The sequence below is a fragment of the Electrophorus electricus genome, chromosome 1 (assembly GCF_013358815.1).
Source record: "Electrophorus electricus isolate fEleEle1 chromosome 1, fEleEle1.pri, whole genome shotgun sequence".
Classification (NCBI taxonomy): domain Eukaryota; kingdom Metazoa; phylum Chordata; class Actinopteri; order Gymnotiformes; family Gymnotidae; genus Electrophorus; species Electrophorus electricus.
In genome coordinates, this window is record NC_049535.1 from 21,803,852 (window position 1) to 21,820,106 (window position 16,255).

The 16,255-nt window shown below is 49.4% G+C and overlaps 1 protein-coding gene across 2 annotated transcripts in view; it reads right to left on the reverse strand.

The window, feature by feature from the left end:
• Positions 1–930: 930 nt before the first annotated feature.
• The window catches only part of LOC113580084 (ephrin type-A receptor 7-like), a 101,356-nt gene continuing 86,031 nt past the window's right edge, over positions 931–16,255 (reverse strand). For both annotated transcript variants that reach the window (XM_035531757.1, XM_035531759.1), the window contains exons 9-17: positions 11,673–11,728; positions 9,682–9,807; positions 9,310–9,495; positions 6,301–6,362; positions 5,786–5,989; positions 4,882–5,034; positions 3,317–3,510; positions 2,649–2,816; positions 931–2,144 (exon numbers count right to left, since the gene is read on the reverse strand). In XM_035531757.1, the coding sequence (XP_035387650.1) occupies positions 2,030–2,144; positions 2,649–2,816; positions 3,317–3,510; positions 4,882–5,034; positions 5,786–5,989; positions 6,301–6,362; positions 9,310–9,495; positions 9,682–9,807; positions 11,673–11,728 (1,264 nt within the window). In that variant the 3' untranslated portion in view covers positions 931–2,029. The remainder of the gene's footprint in view (positions 2,145–2,648; positions 2,817–3,316; positions 3,511–4,881; positions 5,035–5,785; positions 5,990–6,300; positions 6,363–9,309; positions 9,496–9,681; positions 9,808–11,672; positions 11,729–16,255) is intronic.

The following is a 16,255-nucleotide window of genomic DNA, read 5'->3' on the forward strand; positions in this document are numbered from 1 at the left end:
CGTGAATGCTTGCATGGCATTTTTTAATAACACATTTCAATATTGCAACAGCCATCTGTTATCTAACAGGTAAAAATCATCAAAAAAAACCCAAAAGGTTATTCCAAATACCCAAGCTCTCTACTACTTTCCTAATTCAAACAATGAAACCTTTGAACACAGTGAGAAGATATTATATTCAGCGCATTGTCTCAAACTAATTATAAAAATAGATTGCATTTTCAAGTACATATTTACAGTATCAAACAGAGATCATGAATATATATTAAATGCACAGAGAGGATACAGTCTAGGGTAAAGAGTAAATGGATGTTCGCACAATACTGTGTGTGTGGTGTGTGTGTGGTGTGTGTGTCCGTGCGTGCGTGTGTGTGTAGTATGCATTTTTGAAGAGATCAAAGCTGATTGTACCTATTGTATGTTTTGTACTTCACTTAAGTCATATAATCCAGATGGATCCAGAGATGTAGGCGCTGTCACATCTCCATGTGAATCTGAACTGGAATAAACTGTTCACACCGTCAGATGGGAATCAGCAGGTCTGAGATTGGTATATTACTGTTTACATTACAGAGGCAGAATTTCAGCTTCGCACTCTTGCTCCTTATCCACACAGCACTGTACACAGCAAAAAGCGATGGTTCAGAAGTCATTCATACTAGAACATTAAACACAGCTCCTCTGTGAGGACCTCGTCCGCATTACAAAATGGCAACATCAAGTACTGGTTTTGTCCGAATGCATCAGACAAGTGCAATGTTAGTGTACGTTTCTGTGCGTGTGTGCGCGCGCGCGTGTGCGTGTGTGTGTGTGTGAAGGAGTGTACGTACATACATGCTTACTGCCTCCAACAGAGCAACCATACACCTCTGAAAGTGCGTAAAAAAAAAATATTCCAAGGTCATGGTGAAAATGTATAATCAAACAACATTACATCAGGATACTTTTTATTTTGCCTTGTTATACTTTCATTTCCATTCTTACACATAAAAAAGGTCCTCTGCCAAGTCCTTTTAATTAGAGCTTTAGCAAATGTGGTAGAAACGTGGAAATAAATACTAATAAATATGACACACCACACGAATGGCAGTCTGGAACTTTACAGTGCAAGCACCTCCTGTGCTGAAGATGAAATAATAACAACAACAACGACAACAACAACAATAATAATAATAATAATAATAATAATAATAATAACAATAATAATAATAGAAAATAAAATATAGAATTCTACATGTCAGTACTTGTGGAATTAATTTCTGTTCAACACACACATTTAGGGTTTCTACAGAAGCATCAATTGCTGGAAAAAAAAGGGAAAAAAAACCTGGACAACCTTGTGGTCCACAGTGACAACGACAAAGACACACAAATGGAAACACGCTCGGGAGGAAGTAAGATTTACACAGCTTTGTTTTCTGATTTCTCAGCACTGTCTTCTGCTGCTCGCAGAATATATAACCGGACATCATGCTTCCTGGTCCAATGGCTGCTAAGTGACATGAGCCACTAGTTCACCACCCGCGTTTGGGGCCGTGTGCCGTCATTTAGATCTGTTCTCAGATCAGTGCAGGTCAGTGAGCCCTGGTGCTGTGGTAGGGAGTACAAAGCTAATCCATTGTTTTCAGGTCAGCAAGGGTAAACAGGACAGTGTTTTGGAGCAGAGGGCCCAGTATCGACAGGGGAACATGGACTGAACCATTGCTCCTCGGGGAGAGCAGTGGCCTCGAGTATCCACGAGCTTGAGCTCCTGGGAACAGGCTTATTCAAAGTTTGTCCTCTTCACGGGATTGGAAAGACCCAGGATTTGTACTGAGTAAAGGTGAGTGAGGGCAGAACGAAAAAGAGGAAGAAATGTGGGACATGTCTCCCCTCCCACCTCCTCATTAGTGAACCTCCTGCTAGGTCACTATGCGAACTGAGGTCCACATGACTCTCTCCACTCAGTGATCACTCTCTTGTCCTTCTGGAGAGAGTGTGTATGTTTACATGTGTGTGTGTGCGCGTGTGGTGTGTGCGCGCGTGTGTGTTAGACCTGCACTCCACGACCGTGCATCTGGATGACTTGTGCTCTGAGAGTCTGAATGGCTGCCAGAATCTGCTTCTGGTGCTCTAGAGAAGTGATGCCTAGACTCAACACATCCCTGTACACACACACACACACACACACACACACACACACACACACACACACGTGCGCACACACACACACACACACACACGTGCGCACGCACACACACACACACACACACACGCTCAATTTTAGCATTACACACATACTTCACATATTGACATTCACGTATAACAAGCAACCAAATTCAAGTCCAAACAAGCACATGGCACACAAAGTGATCATCAGCTTGGTAGATATTACGTTAAACACACACACACACACACACACACACACACACACACACACACACTTGCAGTTACTGTGTACACTCTGTTCCCACACAAAATACCTGGAAATACAATACAAAAAACAAACAGCAAAAAAAAACAAAAAGCAAAAAACAACAACAAAAAAACTGCACAGAAAAAGAGAGAGCAACGAGAGAGAGAGAGAGAGAGAGAGAGAGCATGAAAGGGAAAAAGAGAGAGAGAGAGTGTGTTATATAGAGAAACAGACAGAGACAGCAAGCTCTTACTGGACATTCATGCGAGCGAGCGACTCCAGGTAGCAGTATCCAGCGGCGGTGAAGTTGTCTTTGTAGCGACCCATATCCACAGCCTCCAGCCACTCACCCACAGAGCTGAACGAGGGAAACGTGGGCAAGGGCCTCTCTGACAGAGAGATGGAGGAGGAGCCCAGGGTTCTGCAGAGTGGGCCGGACAGAGAGGGGGCGTGGCTAAAACATGCTGCGTTCACTTTAGAACGGATCCACGTACTCAGCACGCAGCAATACACCAGGTTATGCTCGCTTTGGACCCCAATGGCTAGAGCTCTGATAAATAGTCTCTTATCCACCTCATTCTGTATTAACATTGTCGTATATGCATGGGGAAGTAATATTCAAAACATGCACACTATTAATTTGGTCACACATTAAAACACAGATCCATCATTTGTATCCCCGAACTGGGAGCTAAGTGTGGGGACCTAAAGCTGAGATCGGCCCTGATCCTTCAGACCCACTGGCACGGTTATATTTCTTTCTGCCCTGAACTAACAGCAGGAGTCAGATCTCCAGGAGCAGCCGTGCATGGCCGTGACCTACACAAATGCGCTAAGCTCTGAATCTGCCCTCCCTGTCTAGCAAGGGAATCGGGGCGATTAAACCCAAGCAAGCTGCTTGGAGTGGGCCGGCGGGCGTACCTGCGGGCGAGCGTGGCGGACTGGCCGACGGCGTCGGGGCTGCGGACGGCCTTGCTGAGGGCGCTGTGGATCTGCGTGAAGCTCGGCCGCTCCGCACGCTCCTTCTGCCAGCAGTCCAGCATGAGCTGGTGCAGGGAGGCAGGGCAGCTGAGGGGGGCGGGCAACCGGAAGCCGTCCTCGATGGCCTTGATCACCTTGGAGCATTCACGTCACACACACGCACGCATGTAAGCACATAAGCACGCCCAAAAGCACCCCCCCCCCCACAATTCAGCAAACATGACGTGTGTGGATAATTTGTCCAGATTGGCAAACACGTCGCTTTACTGGAGATCTCCGTGGTTTAGAAGGCAGGATCGTGTGCCTCCTTAAGTGACCTCCTCAGTCAGGGGCTCATCCGACTGTGCCGCGGCGTCCGCGTCCCGCACCGCACTGCTCTGACAGAGAGCCACATCGAGAGGCGAGCGAGTGAACCCGGCGCGGCGACTGAGGGCCAAGCAAAAGTAATTACCCTCTCTGAAACGCTCCAGTGACCACATGCCCCGCTCTCCCCGCGCCCGCTGATACGGAGCCGCCTGACTGATCCGCGCGGCCGTTTCCCCTCTACTTGGGAGTGATCGGGCTCCTTTTGTCTCGTGGAAATCATAATCACAGCACAGACGACACTGCGGCATTTGATGATGGACAACGAGGCGATTTGTCACGTGTTTTTTTTTTTTTTTTTAAAGCTGCTTGCTCTTCTTCTGGCAACGCATCTCTCTTTCTGTCTACCCCTTCAAGCCCCCCCCCCCTTGTACCCACTTTATCTCCCTCTCGCTCTCTCTCTCCCTCTCTCTCTCCTTCACCCTCTCACTCCCTCTTGCCCTGTCTCTCACTGGATGGAAAAAAAAAAAAAAAAAAAATCACGTCCTGAAAGTGTCACGTCAGATCTGATCCCCTGCACTAATCTACTACCGTACCCTCATCATTCCTCACCCTAATGTGAGTTTCTCTCTCCCTCTCTCCCTTTCTCTCTCTCTCTCTCTCATACACACACACACACACACACACACATTCTCTCATCTATAAGCCTTTTAGAGAATGTTCAGCTTCCTTAACACTACAAGTATTATTTTTTAATAAATATAATTTTTTCCCTTTTTTGTTGGACTGCAACATAACAGTGTCTGGACAGTGACTGGAGGAGATGCTTCTGCTGGAGGACGTTAGCGCTCAACACGGAGCTGCGTGACGCCCCTCACGTCCCGGAGACGGTGACTCTGATTGGTCACGACGCTGAGACACCTCTAAAGCCCCAACTCTCCGAGAGCCCTTCAAAGAGTCAGTCTCAGTCTCTGTCTCTCTGCTTTGAGGTTTATGACTCCACGCGACCCCCACCCGAGCGACCGCTCGTGCGAGCGTGTGTGAGACAGGGACGGACAGAAAGCTTGGGGGGGGGGGGGGGGGATGAGGGCATTCAGATGGATGGCGGGCAAAAAAAAAAAAGAGAAGATGAACACAACATAGAAGGATGTAAGTGAGGGAGCGAGCGCAGAAGACGAAGGGCGCAGAGCGCGGCTGCTTACGTCCTGGTTGCCCATATCCCAGTAGGGCCTCTCGCCGAACGACATCACCTCCCACATGACAATGCCGAAGCTCCAGACATCGGAGGCAGAGCTGTAGCGGTGGTATAGGATGGCCTCTGGGGCAGTCCACAGCACCACACTCTTCCCAGCATGCTGAGGGGTGGGGGTGTGGTGGGGGGAGACACAGTAGTGGGTGTAGCAAGTGGAAAGTTTAAAGCTTGTTTGTTGATTATAAATAATTTCTACACACCGTTTCACACTGTTGTTAAGACAGTACTTATACCCAGAATACAAAGGTAGCAAGTATACAGAGTAGCAAGAGAGTGTGTCAATGCTGTGTAGCCAGACACATGTGCCCAATCACACTCACACACACACCCCTTATGTGCATCAATACAACACAAAGGCCCTTCCAAACATCTAAATTTATCCAATGGCTGTTCAGAAGCATGATAATTTGTGTGTGTGTGTGTGCATGCGCACGTGCGTGGGTGTGTTTGTGCGTGTGTGCAAAACCACACAGCTGCTGCAGACAGCATTAGGGCCCTACTCACCAGTGTGGCATACAATGCCTTAGGGGCCTACTCACCAGTGTGGTGTAGACAGCCTTAGGGGCCCACTCACCAGTGTGGTGTAGACAGCCTTAGGGGCCCACTCACCAGTGTGGTGTAGACAGCCTTAGGGGCCCACTCACCAGTGTGATGTAGACAGCCTTAGGGGCCCACTCACCAGTGTGATGTAGACAGCCTTAGGGGCCCACTCACCAATGTGATGTAGACAGCCTTAGGGGCCCACTCAACACTGTGGTGTAGACAGCCTTAGGGGCCCACTCACCAGTGTGGTGTAGACAGCCTTAGGGGCCCACTCACCAGTGTGGTGTAGATAGCCTTAGGGGCCCACTCACCAGTGTGGTGTAGACAGCCTCAATCTTGTCCTCCTGCAGGGGCCGGAAGCCAGTCACCTTGCACACCAGGCCACTGCTGACCAGCACTTTGTGGGCGGCCAGGCGGCGGTGCACAAAGCCCATCTCAGTCAGATACTTCATCCCCGACGCCACGCCGCTCAGCAGGTCGACCAGCTGCAGGACGCTCAGCTGACCCTCGTGTTTCTGCGTACACATGCACGCACAGACTTTAACTTGAACTAATTTAAACTCTAGACCCTTAAAAAAATACAACAGCAAAATAGACTCTTTTGAAGAAAACTGCAAAACTAGCAGGCAGAAAACAACAACAAAAAAACTAGTTAAAAAATTTATCATGAATGTGAACAAAGCTAAAACAAAGCTAAACAAAGCTAAAACAAAGGAAACTCACACGAGGAAGAGGAAGGTGATGGGAATGATGATGATAAATACATAAAACAGAAGAACGTAAGAGAGCAGTAACAGAACAGATCCAAACACACACTCCTACTAACCCGCAGGAAGGAATCCAGGGCCCCATTGGCCATACACTCTACCACAATCATCATAGTGTTACCTGCAGGTAGAAACACACACACACAAACACAGTGTGAGAAATAGTGCTGGTATGTCAACAGAGTGTGTTTGTGAAAGTTGAAAGCCTGGCCCACATGCTGGTCACTGACACACACACCACTGTCCTATCACACCCTCTCACCCTGACAGCAGGCAACTGCCGACAGACCTGCCCAGACACTGTGTGTTCGTGTGTGTATGTGTGTGTGTTCGTGTGTGTATGTGTTCGTGTGTGTAAGGGCCATTAAGTATCGAGAGAGAGAGAGAGATAGAGTGAGAGATACAGAGACAGAGACAGAGAGTGAGAGACAGTGACATAATGAGACACTCTAAACCTGTGCTGAGATAGACAGAGCTTCTCAGTCACCCACACTGCGAGGCTGTCTGAGTGGGCACCAGCGCCTAAATGGGCATCCAACAGAACCCGGGAGACTCACTCCCCTCAGACCACGCCCCTGGCCAACACCACGCCCCTCAGACCACGCCCCTGGCCAACACCACTCTCCTCCATTACACTCCAGACTGTTCTTTTATTATAGCGCTTTACAAAGCTGCTTCACACTAAGCTCCCAGTGAGCAAACCAAGGGCAGTGGCAAGGAAGAACTCCCTAGAGCACGAGGAAGAAACCTTGAGAGGAACCAAGACTCAACACGGGGTGGGGGCGGAGGAGTTAGGACAGGAGAGAAAAGATTTGCAGGTGCAGGAGGTAAATCACAGGGGAGTGGTTAGAGTTAGGCCTCCACCCGTCCGCGTTTCACCTGAACGGTTTTTAGTCTGTGTGTCCGAGACTTCCCAAATTGTATGGGGCTGAGCTATACAATCAGATTGGTCAGTTTATTTGTCATTCCTCACTTCACCCTCCCACTGGCAATTTTAGGCCATCTGAATTATTTACCATAATTGTTTTGTTTTGTTTTTAAAAAACACCATAGCCAATCATAATGGAATCTACACCATGCTGCACATCTGTAGCAGGGCTACGTATGAGGATATCTGCAGGCAAACACACACACACACACACACACACACACACACATATACAGGTGAACACACACACACACACACACCCACACACACACACACATATACAGGTGAACAAACACACACACACACACACCCACACATATACAGGTGAACAAACACACACACACACCCACACATATACAGGTGAACAAACACACACACACACACACACACATACAGGTGAACAAACACACACACATACAGGTGAACAAACACACACACACACACACCCCCACACATATACAGGTGAACAAACACACACACACCCCCACACATATACAGGTGAACAAACACACACACACACACACACATATATACAGGTGAACAAACACACACACACACATATATACAGGTGAACAAACACACACACACATATACAAGTGAACACACACACACACACATACAGGTGAACAAACACACACACAGGTGAACAAACACACACACAGGTGAACAAACACACACACAGGTGAACAAACACACACACACACACATATACAGGTGAACAAACACACGAACAAACACACACACACACACACACATATACAGGTGAACAAACACACACACACACACACACATATATACAGGTGAACAAACACACACACACATATACAGGTGAACAAACACACACACATATACAGGTGAACAAACACACACACACACACACACCCACACATATACAGGTGAACAAACACACACACACCCCCCCACACATATACAGGTGAACAAACACACACACACACACACACACATATATATATACAGGTGAACAAACACACACACACACACACACACACACATATATACAGGTGAACAAACACACACACACACATATACAAGTGAACACACACACACACACATATACAGGTGAACAAACACACACACAGGTGAACAAACACACACACATACAGGTGAACAAACACACACACACACACACACACACACACACACACACACACACATATATACAGGTGAACAAACACACACACACACACACATATATAGGTGAACAAACACAGACACACACATGGGCACAATCTCAAGGAGTCAAACTCATCTCCACTTGCTTTGGTTTAGCAGGGGTTAATCCATTAAGCATCACTGTGCATTCACAACAACAATATCGACATTATCAACAGAGACCTAAATGTGTGCGTGTGCGTGCATGTAGCTGTGTGTGTAAGCTCACTTGGATAACAAAGTCAGACATATACATACTCTTTAGTTCTGCACACACACACACACAGTCCCACTCACACACACACAGACAGTTCTTTTCACTTCTCATTTCTATCATTCTGTGCAAATCAATACCAAATCACGTTCATTAAAACACACCCAAACCCACTTAGCAGCAGAAGTGGTGCTCTTAGCAGACCAAACCAGATGGATCACATTTAACAGAGAGACTCTGAATCTGCCTGTCTTCCACCTCTCCAATACACAAGGCCCCTGACTAATATCACTGCTAATATTACTTTCCAGTTCACAACAACTGGTGACCCCCCCCCCCCACACACACACACACACGCTCAGAGAGAAGAGGAGCGGAGAAAAAGAGCGAGACACCCGTCTTATTTGGTCTCCTCGGAGCGCCACTCCCGTCCATCCCAGCGTACGCGCTGCTCTGCCGCTCTGATTATGTCCTCAGGCCTCTTCAGCCTGTCCTCTGTCTTTGCCTTTAGCGGCAGTAAGACGCCATCACGCACACCTGCATGCGCTTCCCTCTGCTTACATTCCTGCCTTTCGTTACATCCATCCCTTGTTCCCCCCCCACGGCACACGTTTACGCTCGGGTGTCAACACGCTTGCCATCCGTCAGACTCGGCTGGGTTTTCTTTCTCCTTACTCGGCAGGGGGTCGAGTTGGCGCGTCCCCCGCCCGTCCCCCGTCTTTCTCCGGCCTGCCCCTCCGGCCCCCCGCTCACCTCGAGTGACGACGCCCTCCAGGCGGATGATGTTGGCGTGGTCGAACTGGCCCAAGATGCCCGCCTCGCTCAGGAAGCCCCGCCGCTGCTGCTCCGAGCAGCCAGCGCGCAGGCTCTTCACGGCCACCGGTAGCTCCCGCTTGCTGGGCAGCTTCAGGCAGCCACGGCACACCTCCCCAAAGTCCCCTGCAGGGGACGTCAGAGAGCACACGGTTACTATACGCATGCTTTTAGCAGGACACAGAGACAACGAGGTTTTCTGCGCATTTACGATCTACACAGGTTGGTTCGGGATTAAATGTAAACACCATCACCCTCCAACCCCACCCCCACTGGTTTAACTGGTACAGGGGTGATGGAGGGAGGCTTCACCTGTGTGGATGATCCGTTCGATCTTGATGGTGGAGTTGTCGAGCTCTTTGGCGAAGGCGTGCACCGCCTGTAGCAGGTCCTCGCATGTCTCGGGGTCGATGTAGGTCCGCCTTGTCGGGATCTTGACTGCAGGGGGCGCCAGCGGGAACAAACTCAGTCGCGTCACAATTTTTCTGCCACATAACAGGACGCTCTCTGCCCTAGCACCCCTGCTAAGACTGGCGAGGAGCCTGGCAATTTCATTGGCCGGTGAGCACGACAGGGGTGCGGCCACACTCCGCAGTGCTGTTGGCTCTCGGGGCTGCAGTCTCAAAAGACGGCAACATCAAAATGACCTTCCCAAATTTCAATGCGTTTAGCTCTCGTACAGCGCAGCACAAACCATAGCAACCTTTCCTGGCAACAGCATGCTTTTTGACCCTAGTATGCACGTGGTGTGCACTCCCAATTAAAGCTTTTAACCAGATATGGTTTACGTGTTAATTGCGGCCCTGACTGTACATTAAGTTTGTCTGCTTAGAAAACTGGAATGAAGGTTTTGTACCTCAGGGGACATCCATTTCCCACAACCTGGTCCTTGAGTGCCAAAGTCCCACATGGACCTGCCCAGTCCTGTACAGTCCTGCTTTAACACACCTTCTCCAGTTTACCATTTTAACGTGCAGGTTAAGTAGGTGCGTCAGAGCTCAGCTGGACCGTCCATGCACTCCACGGCCAGAGTCGGGGCCCCTCGGTCTCTCCAAGGTGGCGTGCGGCCCCCGGAGGCCCCCTGTGTGCTTCCCAGGGGCAGGGAGAAGTGAGGTGTGAATCTGATACGAGATCACATGTAGTTAATATAATCGACCAGGACAGGGCATGGGCCTCCAATTCACTGCGTCATAAAGGATTATTGATCCGGAGCCGATAGCCGCAGATCAGTCACAGAGTAAATGAAGCTGTCTGGAGCGGGTGGACAAAGAGACGGAGGAGACCTTATCTGCAGGAGTGAGCCCGCAGTGCGTAAGCCCCCCCTGCCTGACACAGCTCAGATCCTGCCTCCGCGCGGCTTTGCGTAGTCTAGCTCTGAGCCAGACGCAACATCTACGTGCGCGTGTGTGTGTGTGTGCGTGGCATGTGAAACCAGTAATGTAGGTTAATGCATTAATCCTGCGTATGCAGCTGGCATTTCTGTAGGGCATAAACGCACAATGATGCGCTTTGCTCAGGATAACTAAAAATACACAATGTGTGTGTGTGTGTGTGTGTGTTTGTGCGTATGCATGTTTGTGTGTATGTGCATGTGTGTGCGCATATGTGTGTTTGTGTGCGTTCATTTCTGCAAACTTAATTCCCCAGCTGCAGGATTCACTCGGATGCTCATTATTCACCAAACACTTACTCTGGAGAGTTCTCTCACACACACACACACACACACACACACACACACACACACACACACACGCGCGCACACATGCACGACCCTACAGATGATCTGGGTGTGAGGAGCGAGCCAGGGAAGCAGAGATAAAGTGGGCAATGTCACGGCAAACATTCGCCTTTTTGCCGCCTGACTAACTTTACTACTTCTGTATCATCTTCACCATAATAATCCTTTGCTCTCCCTCCCTCCCTCCCTCCCTCTTTGTTTCTTTCCCATTCATTTGTGCAACACCAGCTAATATATTGTGTGGCTGTTTCTAAATCACATAAGGGACAGTAATGCACTGCCACTTAACACTTCACTAATCTCATTCAGTCATTCCTCACCAACCCCCACCCCCTCATGTTTCTGCCTGTCTCTCAGCTGCAGTGTGCAGGATCTTGGATGTAATCTTTCATCATACATAACCACACAGACTCTTCTTCCCTGTTGGCCTTCCCGTTCCTCTGCTTCTCTCCGGTCTGTCCTCTCTCTGTCTTTCTGCCCCACCCCCCTTATGACCACGCCCACGACACACACTCAGGTGGGAACTACACACGACACACACTCAGGTGGGAACTAAGATACTCACACTGGAAGTAGAGCTCCTCATCACCCTCCTGGTTGGCCTTGCTGTAGCCGCAGTGTCTGCAAGGAGCGGACAGAGACAGGTGTTCAGAGAGGGAGGGAGGGGACAGAGACAGGTGTTCAGAGAGGGAGGGAGGGGACAGAGACAGGTGTTCAGAGAGGGAGGGAGGGGACAGAGACAGGTGTTCAGAGAGGGAGGGAAGGGACAGAGACAGGTGTTCAGAGAGGGAGGGAGGGGACAGAGACAGGTGTTCAGAGAGGGAGCTGTTCAGAGAGGGAGGGAGGGGACAGAGACAGGTGTTCAGAGAGGGAGAGGACAGAGACAAGTGTTCAGAGAGGGAGGGGACAGAGACAGGTGTTCAGAGAGGGAGGGGACAGAGACAGGTGTTCAGAGAGGGAGGGGACAGAGACAGGTGTTCAGAGAGGGAGGGGACAGAGACAGGTGTTCAGAGAGGGAGGGAGGGGACAGAGACAGGTGTTCAGAGAGGGAGGGAGGGGACTGAGACAGGTGTTCAGAGAGGGAGGGAGGGGACTGAGACAGGTGTTCAGAGAGGGAGGGGACTGAGACAGGTGTTCAGAGAGGGAGGGGACTGAGACAGGTGTTCAGAGAGGGAGGGGACTGAGACAGGTGTTCAGAGAGGGAGGGGACTGAGACAGGTGTTCAGAGAGGGAGGGGACTGAGACAGGTGTTCAGAGAGGGAGGGGACTGAGACAGGTGTTCAGAGAGGGAGGGGACTGAGACAGGTGTTCAGCACAAGACAAGATATGCACCAGCCTCTAGACTGTAAACACGGTTTGAAAATTGTCGCTGAGTGGGTCTGCACCTGCTCTGTGTAAACAGGCAGGGGAAGTTTGGTCTATGAAAGTTTTCTTTAAGACCATGCTGTCACTGTGACAATGTTGAATTCAAGTTGAGCTGAATGAAACAAGTGCTGTAATACCCTGTGGATGGAGACGTTAGGACAATGACTCGTTATTACTCAAACGCTGAGCGCAGGAACCAGGCAAGATGAAAGACATTCACAGAACAAAGAGATATGGGGGAGGGAGCGGGCATGTCGTATGCTCAAGGCACGCTCAGAACCCTCCACGCCGCTGCTTGTGAATGAGTGCCCTCGGGCTGTACCACTACGGCGCAGGGGGTGGGCGGGGTGGGGGGTTAGGGTGTGAGGCGGCCTCCTGGCAGCTGGGGTTTTCTTTATTGCGCGACACTGCCACAGAAAGGAACTCGAGGCACCGTGTGCGGTGGAAGACTGACCCGGAGCACCAGGGGGTGGGGGGGTGGCTATCCCGCTAGGAAGACCCTCATGCCACCTTAGCTGTCGGCTGCCATTTTTACAGAGAAAAGCGCCCAGTGGTCTGAGTTCAGACCCACTACGTGCTTTCAGTGGGAGACGTTTCCTGTTTAAAAGGTGGGCGTGTTTAGCTAGAGCCAGACAGCCCACTGATCTGATTACAAAATATGACGCTGCTCAGGGTTGGTGTCAGTTCTGCAAGGGTCTGAACTGTTAAATGACTCAGACAGATCCAGTGGTAGAATAATTCAAAAGCCTGACGTCCACTTGTGTGGACGTGTGTGTGTGTATACTCTCCTTCTCACACACCCACAAACACACAGTGTTCTCTAGGGGACTGAAGCAGGCCTGAGGAGGAGGAACACAGGGACAGTGAGTTGTGGTAGTCGGGGAGGGGTCAGGAGGAGACACACCTCCTCCTCTACTGACAACATTAAAGCTTCAGGCGTTTGATCACTCAGAAAAGTGACTGAATACAGAAAAGAAGCCGCAATATTTCGGAGGGTCAGATTACCAGGTAGTCCACGATTAGCCTGGAATTTGGGGATTACTCAGGGTTTTCAGTCCAGGACTGCATAACACACACACATCCTACCATCACACTTAAAGCAATCAAGAAACAAGAAGAGTTCTAAATTCAAACCCATCACACCACCAGCTCTGTTTAAGAATGACTGAATTCCAGACAAAGCCAAGGCCTCTTGGTCAGACGCGATCCGTGACCTCACCATGGGCAGTTAACGTCGCCAACTAAAGTTATAAACGGCTTGGAGTAAAAACGTCCTTGAGGTAACAGGACGGACGTAGAAATCATTTTAGCTCTGGAGTGGGGCAATTTCACTGCCTTGACGCCTCCACCTGCATCAGAATAGCCTCTGCAAAAACCGCAGCGGGGGGTTTGGGGGTTTGATGGAAATCCCCCCCACCACCACTAGTGGATCTAAAAGAGAACGCACATCCTCGCACGGATAATGGAGGCATAAAATATGATGGAGCGCCTTCTCCCAGATGGAGAAAGGGACGGTAAATTTCAGATTCTTTTCGTCTCTTCCACCCCAGCTCGTCCTCGGCAGTACTCGGAATGTCGGACGCGTCAGGGAAAGGTATGTAGAAGAAGCAGAGCTGAGATTCTCAATCAGGGCCTTGAAAACCCTTTGCATTTCTTGCACTAAACTCCCTCCAAACGCACCACAGTCAGGTCGATCGCCTTGAACGGCGTTGAACGATCTACCTGATAATTGCACCAAACCTGTAATTGCTCCTAGTATGCACTGAACATCTTTGGTGCCTGTGCTTTTATGTTGAATTATACTGCATTTTTGCTCTTTTTTATGTGAAAGTTGAAAAACATTCCATGTGTCCATCCGATTACAGAGTGGAGAAATTTGCTGGAGCGGAGAAGCAAGTCCACGCGAGTGAAAGCGCAGCCACTGAAATGTGAGGCATCCGTGTAGTTTTCTGCTGTTGTTCAGCACTGATGTTGGGTCAGGCTAAAGGACAGGATACAGGTGAACGCAGCGTGGGAGAGATGGGGGCATCACGGAGGAATGACGTGTGGAGGATGGACTCCCACCAATCAGAAGCAGAAAAAGGCAGTGTGAGGCCCAGACATTAAAGGCACCGAGCGTCTGCTCCAGCTCTTGACTGGCCCAAAACACAGCGGAGGCGAATCGAAGCGTGTGTGTGTGTGTGTGTGAGAGAGCGAGAGAGAGAGAGAGAGAGAGAGAGAGAGAGAGAGAGAGAGAGAGAGAGAGAGAGAACTCTTGGTTAAGTTTGCTGCAGTCTTGTTTTGAGGGGGCAAAAAGGGAATAGAAACAAAACAAGGATGTTGTGGAGCGACCGCCGTCTTCATAAAGAGGCTGGCAGCAGTGTGCCGTAGCCGGTTGTCTCTTGTGAGCATGCTCGAGGCTGCTCGGATTGTGTGTGTGTGCTGTACAGCTTCCAAAGAAATATATCTACTATACATGTATATGTACACTAAATATGTATTGCTGTTTTGTCATTTAAATGTAAAAATTACAATGAATATAAATTCAAATAAATGAATACATCCACTTGATATGCTAATCTATATAAAGTGTTTACATTTATGTTAAACACTGATTATCCAGTCACTTGTATTCCCATTTCAAATTTACATATTCGGAGGGAAAATATAGTATAAATGAGATGTAGCATATACTCATGTATTCTTTTGTATGTCAAAATGCAATTAAAACAGAAGTTGGCCTCATACTGTAAAAGCAGTGTGTGTGTAGTGCATCAATCCTTTATGAATGAACTGATCTGAAAACCTAAATGCTTAAGCTCATAGCTAGTTAACTAAAAGCTAACCAACCCCAAGCACGCAGCCATGAACGTGTACACACACACACACACACACACACACACACACACACACACACACACACACACACACACACACCTTTACATTAGCCACTGTATGCCTGCGAGTGTGTGGTTGTTGTTTTTTTTTTCGTGTGTGTGTGCGTGCGTGCATGTGTGTGTCTGTGTCTGTGTGTGCGTGTGCGTGCGTGCGCGTGTGTGTGTGTGCGTGCATGTGTGTGTGTGTGTGCATGTGTGTGTGTGTGCGCGTGAGCGCGTGTGTGTGCGTGCGCGTGTGTGTGCGTGTGTGCGTATGTGTGCGTGTGCGTGCGTGCGTGTGTGCGCGTGCGTGTGTGTGCGTGCGTGTATGTGTGCGTGTGTGTGTGTGCGTGCGTGTGTGCGTGCGTGCGCGTGTGTGGGGTGTGTGTGTGTGTGTGTGCGTGTGTGCGTGCGCGTGTGTGTGTGTGTGCGTGTGCGTGTGCATGCGTGCGTGCGTGTGTGTGTGCGTGTGCGTGTGGTGTGTGTGTGTGTGTGTGTGTGTGTGTGTGGTGTGTGTGTGTGTGGTGTGTGTGTGTGTGTATGTGCGTGCGTGCTCTGTTTTAAAGTAAAGTGAAGGAGCAGTGAAGTCAGTGAGGAGAGAGACTTCGGGCCATGGCACTTCTGCCAAAACACAGTTTCAGCTGATTTGACCTGACAGAAGCATTCCATCCATATGACTGGAGATAACACAGGTTTGCTCTGTGTATGTGTGTGCGCGCGCGTTACAGGGAACAAGGTTCTTTATCTTAGTGTAGCCCATATTTCTGGTGGAATTGGACACACAGGGGAGCCAGCGTCTAAATCCGCTGTAATTGAGGTATCAGCCATTTTCTTTGTTTGCTCGATGCGGAGTCACACCTGATGTATATTCCAGCCTTTAATAAGGCCCCTCCACACATGCATCATTTATCACCCGCAACGGGTTTAA